This window comes from Strix aluco, chromosome 5 (genome assembly GCF_031877795.1).
Source record: "Strix aluco isolate bStrAlu1 chromosome 5, bStrAlu1.hap1, whole genome shotgun sequence".
NCBI lineage: Eukaryota > Metazoa > Chordata > Aves > Strigiformes > Strigidae > Strix > Strix aluco.
Window position 1 is genome coordinate 24,484,374 of NC_133935.1, and position 19,294 is coordinate 24,503,667.

Genomic DNA, 19,294 nt, shown 5'->3' on the forward strand with positions numbered 1-19,294 from the left:
AGCTAACTTTCAATAGTATTGCTTGTTTCCCTCTTGTTTCTTTCCAATGATTAAGATTCAGTCAAGCTGCTCATGCCTGTCACAGTGCTCTGTTCAAGTCCAATCACATTCAGTGGTTTACACTGGCTGGTGGATGGCTTTTCTCAGTGCTGATGTTTCAGCAGATGCTCCTTTTTGGGGTGAGAAACTGAGAGTGAATACTGCAGTGGGACAGTGTCAGATGAAATCTCCCAACTATCACCTCAGAGAAGGTGGTTGCAAGTTGCATGATAGAGATGGATATCTCACTTGAAACATGGCTTTATCCCTGCAAAATACTGTCGCACACACATACATATCTTATTGCAAATATCTTTTAAAATATTGCCTGGGAGAATAGATGATAAAAGTACAAACAGAAGTGAAATGCCTTTGTAGGGTATGTTTCTTGGGTAATTCCCTGTGTGGTAGCATGATAGCTGTAGTTGTGGCTAATTAGTAAAAGAAACAACCGGCTTTTTTTGTTCTTGTAGGTTTTCTTTTCCTGCCTGCCCCCCCCCCCCAACCCAGTACCTGCAGAGATCAAACCCAGAAAGGCAGCCTAATATTTTCCTGAAAGTAAACTTCATTTAAACCTTGGCTTCTGAAACCTGTCCCAGGATGGTTTTGAGAAAGCTGCAAGCTCTGAACACTTCAACTGACTTGTGTGGCTGTGGCTGCAGGTTTTGACTGGGAGGACACAGAAAGAGATCGGAAACTGATAATGTCTACAGCTGTAGGAGATACCTTCAGTAAATAGTTGGACAGTTGTTGCTGTTAGACCTGAGCAAAAAGCCATGGAACCAGGAAACATGCTACAAATGTGATCAGAAGTAATAGTTACAAAAGTTGTGTGAGGCTTTTGTTTCTTTTTAATGAATGCTTTTTATATAAAAAGAAATACCCAATCTGGGATAAATTGGTTTGAGTAATATTGGTTAGTGCTTCCTTTAAGCAAAAAAGATAGTCAGCTTCTAGGTTGCAGGGGGTCCTTCAGTTTTTATTTTTGTTTCCTGCCTCCCCAATGTGGTTATTTAAGAATAAGCAGTGAGATTTCAGAAAGTATTTCTTTCTTCCCCCCCCCCCCTTTTCCAAATCCACATCACTTCTAGTTCCCTGGAGAGCTAAACATCATGACTGAAAGTTTCTGTCACAGCTGGTGTGTGGACCAGGGATTTTCAAACCACTTGATACTGAAGCTCCAAGTTGTCTGCTGAACAGAAAAATTGGTGTGAAGAACATGTGTATGTTGATCATGCTGACTCTTATATCTTGTCCCTATTCTTTCCAGATACTTTGCAAGAGAGGAGAATTGATAATGTCTTCAGAACATGGAGCTAACAAACGGCATCATAACCCAGTGGACAGTATATGCAGAAAGATCAAATCTATCCAAATGATGGACCAAGTCTCTAACCCTGCTTTGCAGATACCGAAATTTCAGTCACGGAACTTTGACAGTCCACAGTGCAATATAAAAAAAAATCTAGAAGAAATACTGAAGAAAATAACTTCTAAAAGTCATGATAGTACTGATCCATGCTTAATCAGTCCCAGCAGTGACAGCGTTTTCTCTGCAGACATGCAGGTGCTGACGCCTTACCTCAGGCGTATCTCTGATTCTCGTTCTGCAAGTGCTACCTTTTCAGTCATTAAAAGCAAGGAGAGATCCAGAAACTCATGGATGCCAGTATGCCACGTGGAGGACTGTTCTCCATATTATTTCAGATCTGGAGATGCTAATACCCAGAGCAAAATGTGTGCTTTATCAAATACTGAATCTAAAGATGTGCCTCACGAACAGAAGTATCTTACGTCAAGTCCAAATTTATATTACTTCACATCTGATAAAAAGTCAGAAAGTGCTGTGCTCCAATCTCCTGTGCCAAAGAGATTATCTTTGAGTGAAAGAGGTAAAAAATCCGGGGGAAAAAACCCTCCCACTCCAAAATCCTAGACATCTGAACATTCAGCATACATAGATGACATTTATTTACTACTTAAACTAGTAATGATACAGTTTAGAATGACTTAAATCTAATAAGACTGCAAAATGAGCTGAGTAAAATATTAAATTTTCTGCAAAAAATAGTAATGTGAATGAGCAGTGAGGAAGTAATGAGTCAAGTCAAAAACTTTTTCAAATTTGCTAATTCCTTTCTGTGGATAAGAGATTTGGCTAATAATTTAGTCTGCCTTTAATATTAAAAGGTAAATGACTTTGGGGTTTTTGGGTTTTTTTAACTATTGTTTTATTAATAATGTGACCATGATGATTTTGCTACAATATAGCTGAGGGGGGAGGGAAGAAATAGCTGGCCTCTTAAAATATTCTGGTTTATATGTTTACTTCATGTAAAAGAATAGCCAAAGTTGCCCAAAATGCATGTGTAGAAGTAGATGCATAAACTAGTTTCCAACTCGGAGGCTCTGGCTATGAAGAGTTCCTGGTGTTATTTGGCAGTAAAAGCTCTGGTTTTATTGGGGTGGGGGTGGGAGAGAGCTGGCTGGTCGTTTTTGAGTTTTATATCATCTTTTTAAAAAAAAAAAAATCTTTAAGAAGTGCCATTCAAGCTGTTGTGTGCTATGTGTGCTTGTGCTATTACAAACATAATATTGTTGCACCACAGCTTCTAACTACAAAGTTACTGTGAGCAAATAAAGATGGACAATAACAAACTTACCCTTCATAGGATGGAAGCAGCCAGTGGGGTACAGAGCTGACAACACGTATGATGTGAGCTTGATCTGTGAAGAAGACCTACTGACCACTATCTTCTGTGCATGTGACATAGAGCATACAGGTTTGACAGTGGCTTTTCATGGCTCCATTTTATTCTCCTCTCAACACATTTTCAAGGCTGAGGTCATGTTATGATTCCTGAGACATGCCAATCTGTGACATGCTTAGCCTAACTAGCTCACTTAGCTAGGTGGCTGTATGTGTGGCAGATGCAGAATAAATGTCTGTGCCTCTTCTGCATGGTGCCTGTCTCTTCCCTCATCCTCTTCCCCCCCCACCCCACTGCTGATCTTTGCTGTATTTTAGTGCAGAGGAAGTAGAGGAGCAACATGCTTCTAGCAATCAACCTTATTGGAAATGACTGTTTATTTCTTTTACACTATTTCCTGTTAGAAAAGAGAGCTTTGGGAAACTTCAGAGCAAGAGATAATTCCTCTGATTTCCACCTGACTAAAAGTTGTAGAGAAAGGAGTTGTCCAGCAGAGTAAGATAATGTCAGTCCCAGGGTTTGCCCAATTTGATAAAAGACCTGAAAGTAGTAACATAACAAGTGTGCTGAGTTTGATCTTCTTAAACTGAAGTCCACAAAACTAGTAAACTGGACTTTCACACTTCTGTATTTGAAAAACCAAACAGAAGGTCTAAACTATTCCTTTCCAGGTTACACTAGAGCTGCAGGGATCAATTGCTTGTCTACAGCTCTTGAGGCCAATTGAATACACAGTAGTGCACATCAGTGGCATGCCCTTTTACAGCTTGTTATAATGGCCTACTAGACTTCAGAGTCTGATGTGTGGACACCTGTATCTATTTTAGGAAAAGTAGCAGTTTCCAAGATAGTTGATTATTTGAGACATACAACTAGTCGGGGATCGGAAGATAGTGGTCTTGAAGAGCTGTGCAACATGCTTGACCCAGATCACAAAGATGTTTCTGTGGACCTGGAAACATATCATGCCATCATGAAAGAATGGATTGAAGACTGTAAGAGAAAATGGTAATAGCTTTTTATCAATCTACCCCATAAAAGCTTCTGTGAAACCAGGAGAGTAAAAAGTTCTCCTGTGGCTTGCACCTTCCATACTCTGGAACGAAGATGGTATCAGGACACTGACTGCAGTGTGGGTTTTGGCTGAAAGCTTTTAAATGTTAAAAAGTTGGTAAGCAATCCAGTGTCATGCTGATTTTGTGACTCTTCATGCTTCTTTGTTTCAGGGAAGATGGTGCCATCAAGGAACCAATGGCAAGCATGGAAGACCCAGAATTTAAAACATATCAAAACACCTCTGGAGGTGCAGACCATTTTATTCAATTTTTATTTGGGAAAACTCCATTTTCTTACTCTATAACCAAACCCCCCACCTTTTTCAGCAAAAAAGACGCATGTCCAGATGAATGTTACATCAGGAAGCTTGGAGGCCTTTGGGGGTGATGTATCTAGAGGAGACATGTAAGTTCATTTAAGCAGTTCTTCCTCAGAATTTAGTACTCCTAGCTTTGAATTACTTGAGAGCAGTTCCTAGAACTGCTGTTGCAGAAAACTATCTTGGCAGAGTTTCTAATGTTGACCTTAGTCTGCACTAGCTCTTGATGCTATCATGTTCTTCCTCACAGCTTCTTCTCAGACTTAAAAGCACACTAGTAATTGTTCCTACTGATATCTTGGTCCTTCTGTGTACGTTTGCCTTTTTAATTCTCTGTGGTCAGAGTTTGCCATGTGTTTCTTTTCAAACTGGTTCCTTGCCTCTCCCAAGTTCTTAGATGTATGATAATAGAAGACATTATCTCCTGAAAATCTGGTCCTTGGTTTTGTTTGAGTTTTTTAATAGGCATGACTGACTTGGATTCTGTTAATAGTAAAGCACTTATCTTTGAAACTTCTGGTGTTTGTTAACTTTTGCATTGTATGCATAGTCAAAAATCTTAAGATCTGCTTTCTGATGCTTCCCTATCATTTCTCAGGATCTCAGAAGGGTGATTCTTTTTCAAGTTGCAGTTGAAAGCATAAGTGGGGGATGGTCTAGGGGAAAAGACAGGATCCAGAAATTTTTGAGTTAACACAGTATTGGTGATAGCCAAAGAGGTGATTAGCAAAAGCTTAAGACACTGTCATGCAGACATCCAATTGCAGGAAACATTTAAAAAAAAAAAAAGTGTTTAAAAACAAAATGGTTATTAGAGAACTGATTTGAAGATGATCCAATATCTCTTTGCAGAGCAAATGACAGAACACTGTAGTGTTATAAGTATTCTGTGGGCTCTCCTTTCACCTCTGCGATAGTGCAACACAGAATCAGGATTTTTAGAAAAGTTGAAATTAAATCAAATTGCCTTTCTCAATCTTTCCTGGTTTTGTTACTGGAACAGGGAGACTTCTGACTTGATAACCTGTGTTGCGGACCTGCAGTACAGCAATCAGAAGCTTCAGGAAGAGAATAACAAACTGAAGCTCACACTGGAAGCTGTGGATGAGACCAACAATAAGCTACTGGCAGATAATAAGGATCTACATCAACAAATAAAAAGGTGGGAGACCCTGATGGCACCAGGTCTACAGTGTAATGGCTGTGGGCAGACCTATCTTCTTTCAAGTGGTCCAGCCTTGCTTTATGCTTTTAGCCTCACTGGTGCTTCAAGACAGCAACTTTCTTGACTTAATGTAGTATCTGTAAGGTTTAATCATCTTGCCTGATTGTTCTGCTCTGTACCTCCTGGTTCTTATAAAATCAGTCATTTATCTTATGAAATGAGCATGAGATACTACAGGTGCACACAGGCAAAATCTTAGGGTAAAGCAAAATCAAACAAACCTAAAAAAAAAGGCGGGGGGGAAGCTTAATATTACGAAGAGACTAGCCAAGCACTGGAAGGCTTCCAAAGCTAGACCACAGACTTGCTGCCAAGCAGAGGGGAAATGGTCACATAAGAGCTATTTTGCTAGTCCCTTGAGGAACTAACATGAGTTGTCTCACTAGCTTAGTATTACTGCAGCCTGGGGATGCATGCCATGAGTATGAGCCTGTTTTTACAGTGAGTTTATAATGCTCATCTGACCCAATTAATTCAAATGCGAGATAGTTATGTCAACTGCCAAACCACTCCCAGTATCTTCTGGGAAGATTAAGGCAAGAGTCCTGCAGTGTAGCTGCATAGGATGTGTGCCCTCATGTTGGACCATGTGCTCTGGGGTGTTCTGCAGCTCAGAGCAAGCCAGGAAAAGGGCCTTGCCCCACTGGTTAAATATATGTTGTTTGGGGTATCAGATCAGGATAAGAAAATGATGCGGAGCTTATCCTTGAAAACTGAACTGAAATTATTTCTGTAACTGCTAACAATAAAGCATTGTAAAGATGTGTTTATGTGCTCAGGTAACCTGATATATTTGACTGTGACAAGCTAGATTTTTAGGTGGATGCAAACAAAAGCATGCTATCTTGGATGCTGTATTTGCCTGGGGTTTCATCCCTTACTGTGAGAGTGTAAGGGGGTGATAAATAGAGGGTGAATCCATGAGCCTTTATTTACTGGACAAAACCAACGGGCTTAAACTTGATTGTTGCTCTTCTGTAAAGTATCTGTGCCAAAGAATAAGTCCCTGGTGGCTTCTAAAAATAATGTTCTTGGTATTTCAAGCCTATCTAATGACCAACAGTAACTCGCTAAAGGTTCTTGGATTTACTTCCCCCCACGCAGCATCCAGCATTTTGTGCTGAAAGCCAAATCACTGGAAGAAGAGCTAGAAGAAGCAAAAAACAACCTGAACCTGTCAGAAGAGATGAGACAGCAGATTCTCTGCCAGAATAAACAGCTAGTAGGTGCTTTTATTTCTTTGCTTACACTATACAGCATGTCACACCTTGCTGTAACAATGGCATGACCGCTCAGACTGTAAGAACCAGCAGCATGACCTTCTTAGTACCAGTAGGTACTAAGGCTTTTTGAGAATGTTTGAAATGTGTTTTATTAGTGTTATGAAAACACAGTGAAATTTTTTCATGGTTTCTTTAAACTATTGTCTCTTACAATGAAGAAGACAATTAAAAGGGCTAGTTTGGCTTATAATTATGCCTAAAGGGAACAGGTCTTGTGCTGCCATCACTGAGCCCTCTCTGTTTTGAAGTTGTGATATTCTGCCAGAAATTCATGTGACTTTTCTAGAACCAGTAGGGACAGGAGACTCTGTTTAGATGTCCACACAAGATGTCCATATGGGCTGGCAGATATGATAAAGGCCTATCAGAAACCTGTCCATTCTGGACTGACAGCTGGAAGCCAGGTAGCACACCTTGGCATGTCTCAAAGGGCACAAGCTGCCTATGTGAGTGTCTGAATTGTACCCCAGGTGTCTGAGTAGCAAAGCCTGTGTGAAAGGTGTAAAGCAGTCTGGTAATGAGGCTGATGTGGCTGCAGGTTTAGCAGGTGTTGACAGACACCAGAGCTAGGCTCTCTGATCATTTGTTTGCTTTGCTGCCATGTGTGTTGTTCACACTACAGTGGCATCTCTGTGTGTTGCTGTGTGGGTGTAGCTGTAAATTGGTGTTCCATAGCTCTGTGTGCTGCTGATAGTGGGTATTTAGAAATCAAAAAAAGCCTTTCATGCTGAGCAAGAACACAAGATATTTTTTTGGTGCTATTCTGCTGCAGTATGTTTATGTTTTTGTTTGGCTTTAATTTGAGATTACATGCATAATTCACCTTGTGAGAAGGAGGTGGGGTGGGAGAGAGAAATATTATCAGAAGTTTTGTAGTTGTGGTTATAAGTCCCTTAGATACTGTTCCCTGCACAGTGGAGGCACAGAGTGGGATACTACTACCTTTCTTCATATCTGATGTGAAAAAAGCATAGTGTGGCACACAGGCTTTCCAGATTTGTCTTAACTCAAGCATGAGAACAACTAGACTTGCTCACTCTGGCATTGAATACCTCCTTCCTGTCATCTAATGGTCTGAGTTTTACTCTGATTTGAAATGCCTGTGTCAAACCCTTCAGTGACAATTCATGAGCTGGACCAGTCTCAGCACTCCCATTTTTGCTGTGGTCTCTGAAGCAAAAGAATATGAAACCGCAGCTTCATGTTGGGCTCTGGATGTGTTTGTGGTCTGTTGCTTTTTGGCTTTGAATGTTGAACTAGACATGCTAAAAACAACTATTTTGTTTTTCTCTTTTTTCCTCTCTTTATTTTTTTGCCCCTCTCTAAATAAACCTGATCAGGAAAAAGAAAATCAGTCTCTCATCATCAAAATTACTTCTCTCCAGGAAGAGGTAAAATAAATCATGACTTTGCAAGTACATGTTCTTGACTAGCTAAAGCTCAGCATTAAGAAGTGAAATGTTTATCAAACTTTGAAGACTGACATGCTAATTAGGGTATCAAAATACCTTACATTTTACAAGGATGACTTATCATAAAACTTTATATCCTGAAGTTGCACTGTGCTTCAGACTTTCCATCTGCTGGGTAACTACGGATACAAGATTGGGGAAGTGTGGGGAACAGGGACAAACAGCTGCTTTTTCCCTCTTTTTCAAAGTTTTATAGACAAATATTTCTGGTTAACCTCACTGTAAATATACTAACTCTATTGAAATAATCTCCATGTAATACTTTTCATTTCATGTTCACTTCTCTTTCCCTCTTTAAGATTCAAAGGAGGAGCCCTATATAGAGCTGTAACTGAAAAAAAAAATAAATATGCAGTGGCTGGGGGTTCCACTCACAGATGGACCTGTCGACACTGGCCAAGGACCTACAGGAAGTCTGTAGGGAATATACTGCTAATGGAGCTATATCTCTAGGCTCTCCTTTTTTTCTTTTTTCTTTTTTTTTTTTTCCCCTCAGAGGAGAACTATTCATTCTTACTTTTATTTATTTCATTAAAGTAAATATTTTATAAACCAGTTTTTATCAGGTAATAAAGTTATAAATACTTGCTTACAGCCTGTATTTTAGGCCGTTGAGGATGAAGTAGAGAAACAGTTTAAATCATACATAGTAATGAAAAGAAGCACCTCATGGATTCAGGAATCTATTGCCTGTTATAACAATATGGTAGTTGTTGTTCTTTGCGTGTTTTCAGAAAGATTAGTCTTTCTGAAAAAGCTCATAAGTCCAAATAGCTGTTAAATGGCCTCTTTCTAAAAATAATTCTCATTCTGCAGGCCTGAAAGCATTTCTTTAGCTTTCTAGGTCTGGTAGTGCTTATGGGGTTTTGTCATTTAACAGTGCTCTGGAGAAATGAGGGGAAAAAGAAGCAGAAACAGTTTCAGTGGGGCAAGCACATACAATGTATGTGCGTAAATGCTGGTAGTGCTTTAGAGTAGGCAGTAGCTTGGGGGTGGAGATGTCATTTTGCCTAGTTTCTTCAAGGAGAAGCTGTCAATCCATTCAGCTGTGCCTAAACACTTTGTATCTTGTTCAGAATATTAGGAATAGCATGGACACCGATGGATTTCAAAAGAAGATTTTGGAGCTGTCTAAAAATGCAGCAGAGCTTCAAGTAAGCATGTCAACTCTAGAAGGAATGAAAAGACAACCTATAGTTTATTTGGGTCTAGTGAGGGGAATTTCTACCTCTGGATGGTAGACAGCCATGAACCTGCCTGTATTAAGCAGTACAATCATAGCTTGGACAGTGTGACAGCTTTGACTAAGTTGCTGTTTGGAGGCTAAAAACTGGGCTAATATAAACAATCCACAGTTCCATTCTTTCCTTTAAGTTAAACCTCTAGGAAACCTTTTCCCTCCTATTTGAAAAAATACGTTAGAAAGTCATGCCTTGCTGGAATTATTACCCTGGACAGACAAGAGGAAACAAAGGTGACTGTGAAAGCTGAGAAGTCTTTCACTTTTAACTGGGTACAAGATTTGAACTTTGAAACAGACCATGTAGCATATTTGAAGAAGAGTTTGGTTTTTCTAAGCAAGGAATCTTGATACCCTTTTTCCCTTCCAAGTAGGAGATAGGAACAGACTTGTATTATAGTGCATACTGATGATTGGAATTATTTTTCATCATTTCATTCCTTAGATCCAAGCACATATCTATGAGAACACTGTGGTGAATAAAGAGGCAAGCTTGATCCAGGTTGGTTCTTTTACTTCATTACTGTCTTGACTGAAAATACTGACTGTGGGATGATTTGTAAAAAGGCAAGGCAATAGTCTTCACTGTGGCACTTTTATTTCTACTGTTCTCACACTACAGAACCTGATCCTATAAATGGCTTCAAAGTAGGCGAGATCTGCTTTAGGACCTGGTTATAAGTCAGCATAATTAAAGGTTTCAAGATTTTTCTTTTTAATTAAAAAAAAAAATCACAACCTATTAAAACAAAACAAATTTGCAAACTCAAGAAAATTGTAGAAAGACTTCTAAATGCTACTTCCTTCAATGGCTGGCAGAAGAACGTACCTTCCTTTCGTGTCTTTTACTTAAAGTGCTTTAATTTTTGTGTCAAACCAGAAATGGTGATTCAGAGCCCATTGGAAAAGCAAAATTGTCCTTTCTTATTACTGAGGTGTAATTATCTAGGCTTTGCTGAAGAATGAACATTTCTGATGTTGTTTTTAAACTTGTATTTTGTATTAGAAAATAAAGACATGAGACTACATAAGGGTGTTGGCATTCTCTGGATTCATGAATTATGCAAACATCCTCTAGGCTAATTTCTTAGCCTTTCTATTTAGCATAACATGTTCTAAATCAGCTGATGAAATATTTGACTATTAGGCTGTCTGCAAAAATGAGTGCACCTGAAGTCAAATAATGACAAGAGAGAACCTAGCTTCAGTGTGATCCAGCGGATAATTTTGTAGCTGAGTGGTTTTTTTTAATAGGATTTTTTTTCTTGCCAGAAGCAGCTTAAGAGCGCAAATTAACTTTTTCTTTTTAAAAAAAATATCTTTCTCTTTCTCTTCCTCAAATGATTCAAAGCTTTTTTGGCTTCTGTAGTATCCTTTTGTTTTAAAAAAGCTTTTTTAGTCTATTGACAAAATGGGAATTTTGAAAGCAGACTGCTAGATTGCATGTTCTTGTAGGTAAAGGTGACTGCTTTGTATAATCCTGACGAAACTGGTGTGAAAAACTGACTTTTCTTGGCATTAGGATTTGTGGGATAAGGATTTACCTGTAACCTAAAAAACCCTCTCATAGCTCTTTGTCCAAAGATAGATTAGATAGGATTGATGGTCAATGAAAATTATTATGGCAACCTTTCTTTTCCAGGCCTGCAGAAGGTATGTGAAGATAGAAAACACTTTAATTTTTTTCCTTCTTTTTTTTTTTTTTCCTGGGGGGAAGTGGGGGTGGGGGTGGTGTTTGTTTTGGTTTTGTGGGGGTTTTGTTTGTTATTTAGCTTTCAGCACCATACATCAGTTGTCTCTGCCGAGGCTAGAAACCTGGTTCTATAACCTCACTTTTCTTGCTTAGCTTTCTGTGTATTTCATCTCTTTCAAAAAATTCAAATATTTTTAAAGAGGAAGAGTAGGAAGAAGTCATAAAAGGGGTGAGAGGACCAGAAGTCCTACTTGACGTTCCTAATTTCTCTAAGAAATTCTCTGTTTGTGCAGTGTCTTCTATTTTAATGGCATAACATGACTGAAGCCGATTGCTAGTTTGTGAAGCTAAGAAGGCTGCTACTTCTACTAACTCCTCAGTCTTACCATGAGGGTTGGTATGTTCTGTATCAGCACTTCCACTAGGCCTTCTGCAGCGCCCTTCACTCTATGCCTTTAATCATGAAAACTAATGAGAGTAAACTCAGAACCTTGAAACTTGTTTTAAGGGTTCGTTGCGATTAACACTCATGTCAGTCATAATATAGTCCAGGTTTTCAGCTAAAACTAGAGCCCTTCTGTCTAGCTTAATCTGCTACTGCTGACATAGAAACCAGGTAAGTAATAAATTAAAACACAGTACCTGGAAAGAGTTTTTCTGTCTCCTTAATTTTAGGAGTTACATAGAAAAGGTTTTCCGAGTGCTTTCTGTTAGATAATATGCAAGGTAATTGACTGTATTCTTTTAAATTTGCAACTGTATTTGTTATGTAAAATTAAGTTGCCGCTCAAACCTAAATTGTACAGTTTACTGCTGTGATGTAGGATTGACTATAGTGTTATTTTGGTTACAAACCATCATAGCCATAAGCATTACAAACGCACTTCAGCGTGCTAGTTGTCAGCTTGTGTACTTTAAAGGTTCTTTTCTCCACAATCTCTGCAGAAGGAGCAGGACATCAAAGAACTGAAGTTAACCATCGTGGAGTGTTCCTCAATAATAGAGGTATGGGACCGAGTTTAGTTTCTGGCTATGAGCAGAAAGCATGCATATCCTATGCTTATTCTGCATGACGAACTAACACTCTAACCAGGTCTGATGTGTGTTTTAGACTTTGCGGGCAGAAAAAAATAAGCTACTGGAGAACATGCAACACATGCAGCAAGAGCTGATCTCGTGAGTATTGTGAACAAGTCCCAGGAAATGGAGTTCATCAAAAGTAAAAAAAGGCTGATACAGACTTTTTTTTTTCCTGCTTCTTTTAGAAATGGGTTGAGTTTCCCATTGTGTAAATTTAACAGTAATATTCCTGAAGGGATGAATTCACTGCACTGTGAACTGGAACTTGCTCAGTTTTCTGAGGTATGAATCAAATCTTTATTGAATCTCATCCCATTTGTCTTGTATCAGTAAAGGAAGAACAAAGCTCATTCCTGGTAGATAATTAGTAACCTTGGAACTTAAAGCCATTAATCCTAGCACTCAAGCATAGAATGTGAAGGTTACAATGTTGTCCCAAGTACATTGGAGAAAGTCCAAAGCAAACAAAACACTGAGATCTAAAAAATGAGACCTACAAAGTAAATCTGGAAGAGTTGGGGTCATGCATTTAACTGGCAGAAGAACAGACTGATAGAAGATATGAGTTTTCAAATGTATAAGGGCTATTATGCTGGGAAAAGTTATAGTCTGTTTCTTGTACTGCTTATACTGGACATGAATGATGATTTTCAATTGAGGAGGGAACACTTCTTTTTCCTTGCAGTCTAGTGTAGTGAAAAAGAAAAGTAAGCATCTTGACAAGGTTGTGAAGTCTTCATCTAATTTATTCTTTAAAAACTCTGATAAGCATTAGGTACCAATCCCTTGCAGGTACAACAATCCTGTCCAGCTCTTTTTTTTTTTTGTTCCACCCCCCCCCCCCCCCCCGAGGTCTTTGGATAGTGGCTTGGAGGAGGACAGGAGAGGCATCCTTCTGATGCAGGCTGACAAAATCTTAGTACTGTGGCTGAGCCTTTTGGTTTGGAGTTAGTGTCCCCACTGTCCTCTGCAGAACACCCAGCAGGTGGCTTGGTGACTTTTGGGAACTGCACTTTTGATCAGACACACTTCACATAACACTGGAATTTTGGTCTGTAATTTACTGTTCTCATAGCTTTCCAGCACTCCAATGGAGAACTACTAGAAAAAACCTATTTACACGTACATTATGGTTTTGGTTCAGAGTATCTGAGCTATCCTGTGCTCATTTCCCTAAAGACATTCCATGGAGTCCCATCCTTCCTTACAGTCCTGTCTTCCCTTCAGATGCGAGCTCTGCAGCAGAGCTGATAACAAATATATGCTATTGCAGCGATTTTTCTTGCAAGACTTCACCGTGCTGCTACTTCCTTTTGTACGTGGTGCATTTGCAACAGGAAAAATTCTACTAATGGACTAAAACTACAGGCCCAGAAATAGGAGGTTGTACTTGGCTAGGCAGCTCTGTTTCAAAAGTAACATATCCCGTATTGCAGCTCCCCACAGCTGTAGTGAGTGACTCCATTTACCTTTCAAATGCTGTAATGAGATGCAGTTCCACCAAATCACCTGTAAAGCAAGTAAGGGCTCTGCTTATTCATCACTTGGTAAAGCTTCTGAATAAAGATAACTAATTATTGACCTTCTCTTGCCTAATCCTGACATGAAAATATACGTTGGATCACTCAGCAGCTTGGCTGGCTTGCTTTTTTTAAATTCCCATGACATGATGGGTTTGAAAAGATTTTACAAGCTTCAAGTTTCAGTAGCTCTGACCTTCTGGCAAATACGATGCAGGGATACTTCAGAAAAGTCTAAATGTCACTGATGCTGGTTTGTAATAAGGAGATGTCAAAACAAGCTAGCTGGCTCTTCCATCTCTTCAAAGATTACCAAGACTGAATGGACGTCCCTGGATGAAACACTGGACCGTGAAGTGCTGGTTTTACTTCAGGGACCTGAATATGAGGGAGAAAAATTTAAGAGTATCATGCAAAACCTGGTCAGTGGCAGAGCTTATGTGAATAAGGATGTGGTCTTCTATCAGCCTTTTAATTAGGATTTCTCCAAGCATTGATAATTAGATCGTGTTTGTTCCTCTTGAAAAAATAAAAATAGCTTCTTTGGGGAGGGAGTAAGGGCATACTTACTCTAACAATATCACTTGGCACCTACTCTAACACTGTAACTTACAACCTGGGTAATTCTGGGCAGCATTGTGTCAGACTAGAAATGCCAGTGTTTGGACTGGGGGTTCTTTTGGTTTGGTGTTTTGTGTGTGTGTGGTTTGTTGTTGTTGTTTGGTTTTCCCCAGCAAGAGGAAGCCTCTGAGGCAGAGGAGCTTGTCATGACTTCTTTACAATGGGTAAAAGTTCCTGATGTGAACATGCAACAGGCTTGGGAGAGAAAACTTGTGGTAAGCAACTGTTCTCTGAAGCTATCTTAATGAAATTGTGGGGCTGTGCAAAAAATTAAGGTGGGTATCTTTCTGCTATGTATATTAATTACTTGAGATCATACCAGTCCATTTGGAGGTCCAGAATGGCTGTATGGAGAGAAATATCTTTTTTAACTTTTTTTTGAAGGAGGAAGGGGGTGATTGCTTTTCACTTAAATGCTGTACTTTTCCTGAGTTGTTTTGCGCAAGATCTCACTTTGTTAAAACTATGCTTGAAGGAAAGGGTAGATATAGCAAATCAATTTGAAGAGGAAAACGAGGTCAGATGACAACACTATATTTTGTGACCTATGAAGCTTTTCTGCCTACTGCATGTTTCTGTGTGCCTTGAGCACCCATCTTCCCCTGTACTCCGAGTCTGACTACAGTACTGGATGATTTCACCTTCAAAAGGAGGAGGGAGGTGGCTTTATAAGCGGCTTTCTAAATCAAAACCTTCATAGGGTTTGCTTTCTTTTGAAAGGCAAAGTTTTCTGCTTTTACTGGACACACTCCACAGGAGAAGCTTCTATAAAACCATATTTTACAACTTAATGTTGTATAATGTATTTCTACTATTCCTCATACCGCTTGTGAGGCTTGAAAGTAAAGACTTTTGCTCAAGGTAACTGGCAAAAGTAACTTCCTCATGTGGTAGCAGCAGCCTGGACACAGCTCAACTCTCTGTAACACAGTTCATCTCTCTGTAACAGCACAGTTTCTGAAATTTTTATCTTACTGGATGTAGCTTTTTCTCTAACCTGCTCCTTCTTACTAATCTCGTTAAGAACACTGCTACAGAAAACTCCACTGAACTGTATATTAACTCTGTCTTTTGGCTCCTTAATAGATGCAAAAACCTGAATTCATCCCACTTGGGTAATAGCAGGTTGCATCAGAGTATGTGCTGTTTTAAGCTGTTAGCTTTTAAGCATTCTTTTCCTCTAGTACTACAAAACGTTGAGACTAGCCCTCTTCATCTTTCCTGGGCATGCAGGAGCAATCTTTGGAGCCATCCAGTCCTGCAGCCAGCTCTTTTAATTTTTTCTTTTTTCTGTAAATCCTGAAAGCTTCCTTTTGGAGAAGGCACAAGTGTCTCAGTCTCTTCACCCTGGTGTGACTTTGGGGAGGCTTTAGGAAACTACTGCCTATTGCATTGCTGTAACTTTTTGATCTTGACTAAAAACTTCCTCCTTCAAAGATATCACAGCTGAAATGCTTGTAAACTTACCGTTCATGTTGGGATCGTATGCCTGTTAAACATGTGAAGCTTAAAAACTTCTGGTGTGGGTGTTGGAGTTAATCGTGGCAAATGAATCCTGTTCTGGCTCCTAGAGAGTGATGTGTTCGGAAACTAAGCTAACAGAGGATCAAAGAACAACAAGGTTCTTTTAAAATAAAAGGTCCTGTCCTTCTGGGACCTGTGGGGATGGGAAATGACTTCATGTCAAACATATCGTCTTCACCAAGCTAGAACAAGCCAGATGTGTGGGAAATATGGTATATAGAACTGAACAACAGTAAATCCAAAAATAGAAATATTCAAAGTAGTTTCTTCCAGCCTTAGAGCAAGCTTTCGTAGAAAAATGAATTAAATCTTGGACCATGCACTATCACTTGAAGCCTAAACACTTCCCCACCATTTTCTGTGAAATATATCATGGACATGTTTTGCTGGGTTTTAGTATTTTTAAGTATGTTTTAACATATATTTTATTAAAGTAAATTTAAAGTAAATAATTTAGTAAAGTAAATTTTAAGTGTGCCTGTATTTTTGTGTGTATACACATGTATTTAAGCATATATAGATGATGATAGTAAAAAGGTTTTTTTGCCCTTCTCCTGCTGGAAGACTGGCACATGTGCCCTGGTAAGCCTATGCCACTTAGGTGTTAAAACCATGCTATTTCTAAGAGCAAGTGCTGCCTGCCTTGGCTGAGAAACTGATCTTCAGGATGCGAGCATTTGCACATGGTCGCATTCCATGTCATCCTAGTAAACCTATCTAGCAAAACTGCTCAGGCTTTTTTTTTTTTTTTGTAGCATGATACTTGATGTGTTATACTTTTTTGTTTGAAGCTCATGAACAACATTAGACTCTCAAGTAGGTAACGTGGCATGTATTTGTAGCATTGATGTTTTCCCCTTTCGAACTAATGTAAAATCCCAGAAATATGAACCTCAGTCTTACCTGACCTCTGTTTGGCTCTCATTAAGCATTCTTTAAAAGCTGAGGACTCTATTTTGTATGTTCAACTGAACAAGGTCAGAGAAAGAGGCCTGGATTCTTCTTTTTCAGTACTTTATGCTGCAAGTCATTGTTCAGAGAAATGCAGAGGGTGCAGTGTTACTTTAATGCTTCATTTTTACCCTCTTCTCCTTTTTCTTCCTACAAATCAGAGGTAAAGCTGAAAGCCTTTGCTACAGGGGTTATCCCTTGAGCAGACTTCATCTGCTAGGCATGTATTGCAAACTGAAATAAGGATTTCTTGGTTTGGGTTTTTTTTATTTTGCAGTAATACAAACTCAAATTGCTGCCAATGGACTTAGTTATACTTTGAGGAAAGGGTCACAGAAGTCTAAATTATCCGTTTTAGGGTTTTTTGCAAGATGGTCACTGTTAAAACTTCCCCTTATGAAATATGGTTTTTGTTGTTGTATCTGAGCATCTTGTGATGGAGTTTTTCTGGGGTGAGTTGTAAAGATTCCCTCATGGACCATGTAGTCTCCTGCCATGCCTACCATAAATATTTGCTAACTGTATATTTGTTTTACAAGGGATAAAGAAGAAGGGGACTATCTGTGTACCCTAGATATTCCAGAAATAAAGGCCAAGAGTGACTTTTGACTTAGAAGTAACCTTTTCAAAAAAGTGGAAGCCATTTGTCAAATTGAACTAGCATACAGAAGGCTTATGTTTTCTTGTGCAAACTGTTATGCGTCTGCTCCATCTTAAAAAAAATCTTAAAGTACCAACACTTGGCAGGATTCTAGCCTGTCTGTTCTCACATCCTGTCAGATTCAGGAGCTGGAAGGCACAGGTTTGAAGTTTAGGTAGCTTTGTTAGACTGCACAAAACACTGTTTTGTACAAAACAAACACCTGTTACTCCTTTATAGTATCTTCCATTGAAATATATTTTTTCCTCATTTATATCTCTCTCTTTCCCAACCAGACGTTGTGCATCAAAAATAGACTAAATATTGTCAATCATTTACCTTCTTTATTGCTGATAGTATTGGATGTAGGTGATGAAACTAAATGGTGGAGCAGGGAAATCAATTCTCATCATGTAAATTGGGGCTCTGGTTTACTCTCTGGCTCTGCCCATCTAACCACATGGCAACTAAGCTTCAAAATTCCACAGGTTCTCAAGCAAGAACTAGGAGAAAAGAGACACCTTTGGATCCAGAAACTTCATCTCTTGGAAAAATACAAAGAATCCCTAGATAAGGATTTTATTCGAATGGCAGGGAACTTAAGGAGAACCAAGACAGAGCAACTTCACCTAAGGAGAGAGCTCTCTGCCAGGTACCGCTGCAAAGCATGTGTGTCTTTTGGTTTTGTTGGTTGCTTAGCTGTTTGGTGTGGGGGGGGTTGTTTTGTTTTTGGCTTGTGTTGGGTTTTTTGCCTTGTGGAACAAAGTTTACTGAATTCTGAAGACTTTTTTCAGAGAGGAAATTATCTGCTGTTTTGGGGAGTGGGTTTGGTTTTAGTATAACGTTTACACTATGTGGGAGTTAAGGTCTGTGTATGAAGTAACATGATCTTGGAGATGTCTTTGAAAACATCAGGGAGACCACAGACTGAGCAGTTAAAGCAAAAGGGCACTGCCTATCTAGCAGGTGCAACCACTATATAAACTGCTGATTTTGTGAGAAGCAGAAGACCTGTAAAATATATGCCTGAAGGCATTATTGCTTTGGGACAAAATTGCTAGCCCCAGACAATATAATGTTTTATTTTCTCAAGGGTATAGCTTCAATCAGTTATCTCATTAAATATGAAAATATAACTTCACATTTTAGTTTATTGGCACATGGTTCCTGATATGAGTTTTGATATTACAAATGTGGCAGCAAAAGACAGCAGGTGTAAACCTCTGCCTGTCCACCTTCCCTCCTCTCCTCAGACATTCAGGAAAGTAGCTACTCAAGGGGGTTTTGCCAGAACAACTAAATTTGTTGTCTTTGTGGAGCCCAGGCTTACTCCTAGTGTCAGCCTTCTGCTATGCTACACTGAATGTAAATTTTTGCACTCATGCCTTTACCTGGATGGGGGTTTAAGCAGCTTCCTAGGGCTTACCATGCCTGAGAGCTAATGTGGAGCAGTCATACTGCACTTTTGCCTGACTTATCTTCCATTTAATGTTGTTAATGTAGACCTCCCACATGCTCTCCTTTCACTTGGAAAAGAGCTGATAAAAATACGGATGGCTTGGTTTCTTAAAGCTGCCTCTCTGTATCAAATTGTTTGTGGTGCTAACAACAAGAAAAAAAAAATATACGAAGGTGAATTAGCAAAGAAATGGGCAAAGGGTTTCTGCAGGGAAAAAGAAGGGCTTCCTAGAAAGCCATGATCTTTAGCACTGGTTCTGATGGCATCTGCTTGCTGTCAAGTGAAATACCTTCTGAAACACTGGGAAATGATCTGATGAAGCTGTGTATCTGCAGTAATAGCTCCAGGGTATCTTTTCTAGAATGACTGACTCTATATCTGATTGCATTGTCTCATGGTTTGGGAGAAACAGTATTCTTTTGACCAAATTGCAAATTTTTGCCCCACTAAGCTCTTGCTCA

The 19,294-nt window shown here is 39.2% G+C and overlaps 1 protein-coding gene across 1 annotated transcript in view; it reads left to right on the plus strand.

The window, feature by feature from the left end:
• The first annotated feature begins 1,336 nt into the window (after nt 1–1,336).
• Nucleotides 1,337–19,294, plus strand: part of IRAG2 (inositol 1,4,5-triphosphate receptor associated 2) — a 44,132-nt gene continuing 26,174 nt past the window's right edge. The window contains exons 1-16 of the mRNA XM_074825866.1: nt 1,337–1,931; nt 2,712–2,822; nt 3,578–3,758; nt 3,977–4,053; nt 4,133–4,211; nt 5,129–5,287; nt 6,455–6,572; nt 7,974–8,024; nt 9,182–9,259; nt 9,791–9,847; nt 11,984–12,043; nt 12,150–12,214; nt 12,304–12,400; nt 13,947–14,078; nt 14,373–14,474; nt 17,863–18,043. Coding sequence (XP_074681967.1) covers nt 1,337–1,931; nt 2,712–2,822; nt 3,578–3,758; nt 3,977–4,053; nt 4,133–4,211; nt 5,129–5,287; nt 6,455–6,572; nt 7,974–8,024; nt 9,182–9,259; nt 9,791–9,847; nt 11,984–12,043; nt 12,150–12,214; nt 12,304–12,400; nt 13,947–14,078; nt 14,373–14,474; nt 17,863–18,043 — 2,143 coding nt within the window. The remainder of the gene's footprint in view (nt 1,932–2,711; nt 2,823–3,577; nt 3,759–3,976; nt 4,054–4,132; nt 4,212–5,128; nt 5,288–6,454; nt 6,573–7,973; nt 8,025–9,181; nt 9,260–9,790; nt 9,848–11,983; nt 12,044–12,149; nt 12,215–12,303; nt 12,401–13,946; nt 14,079–14,372; nt 14,475–17,862; nt 18,044–19,294) is intronic.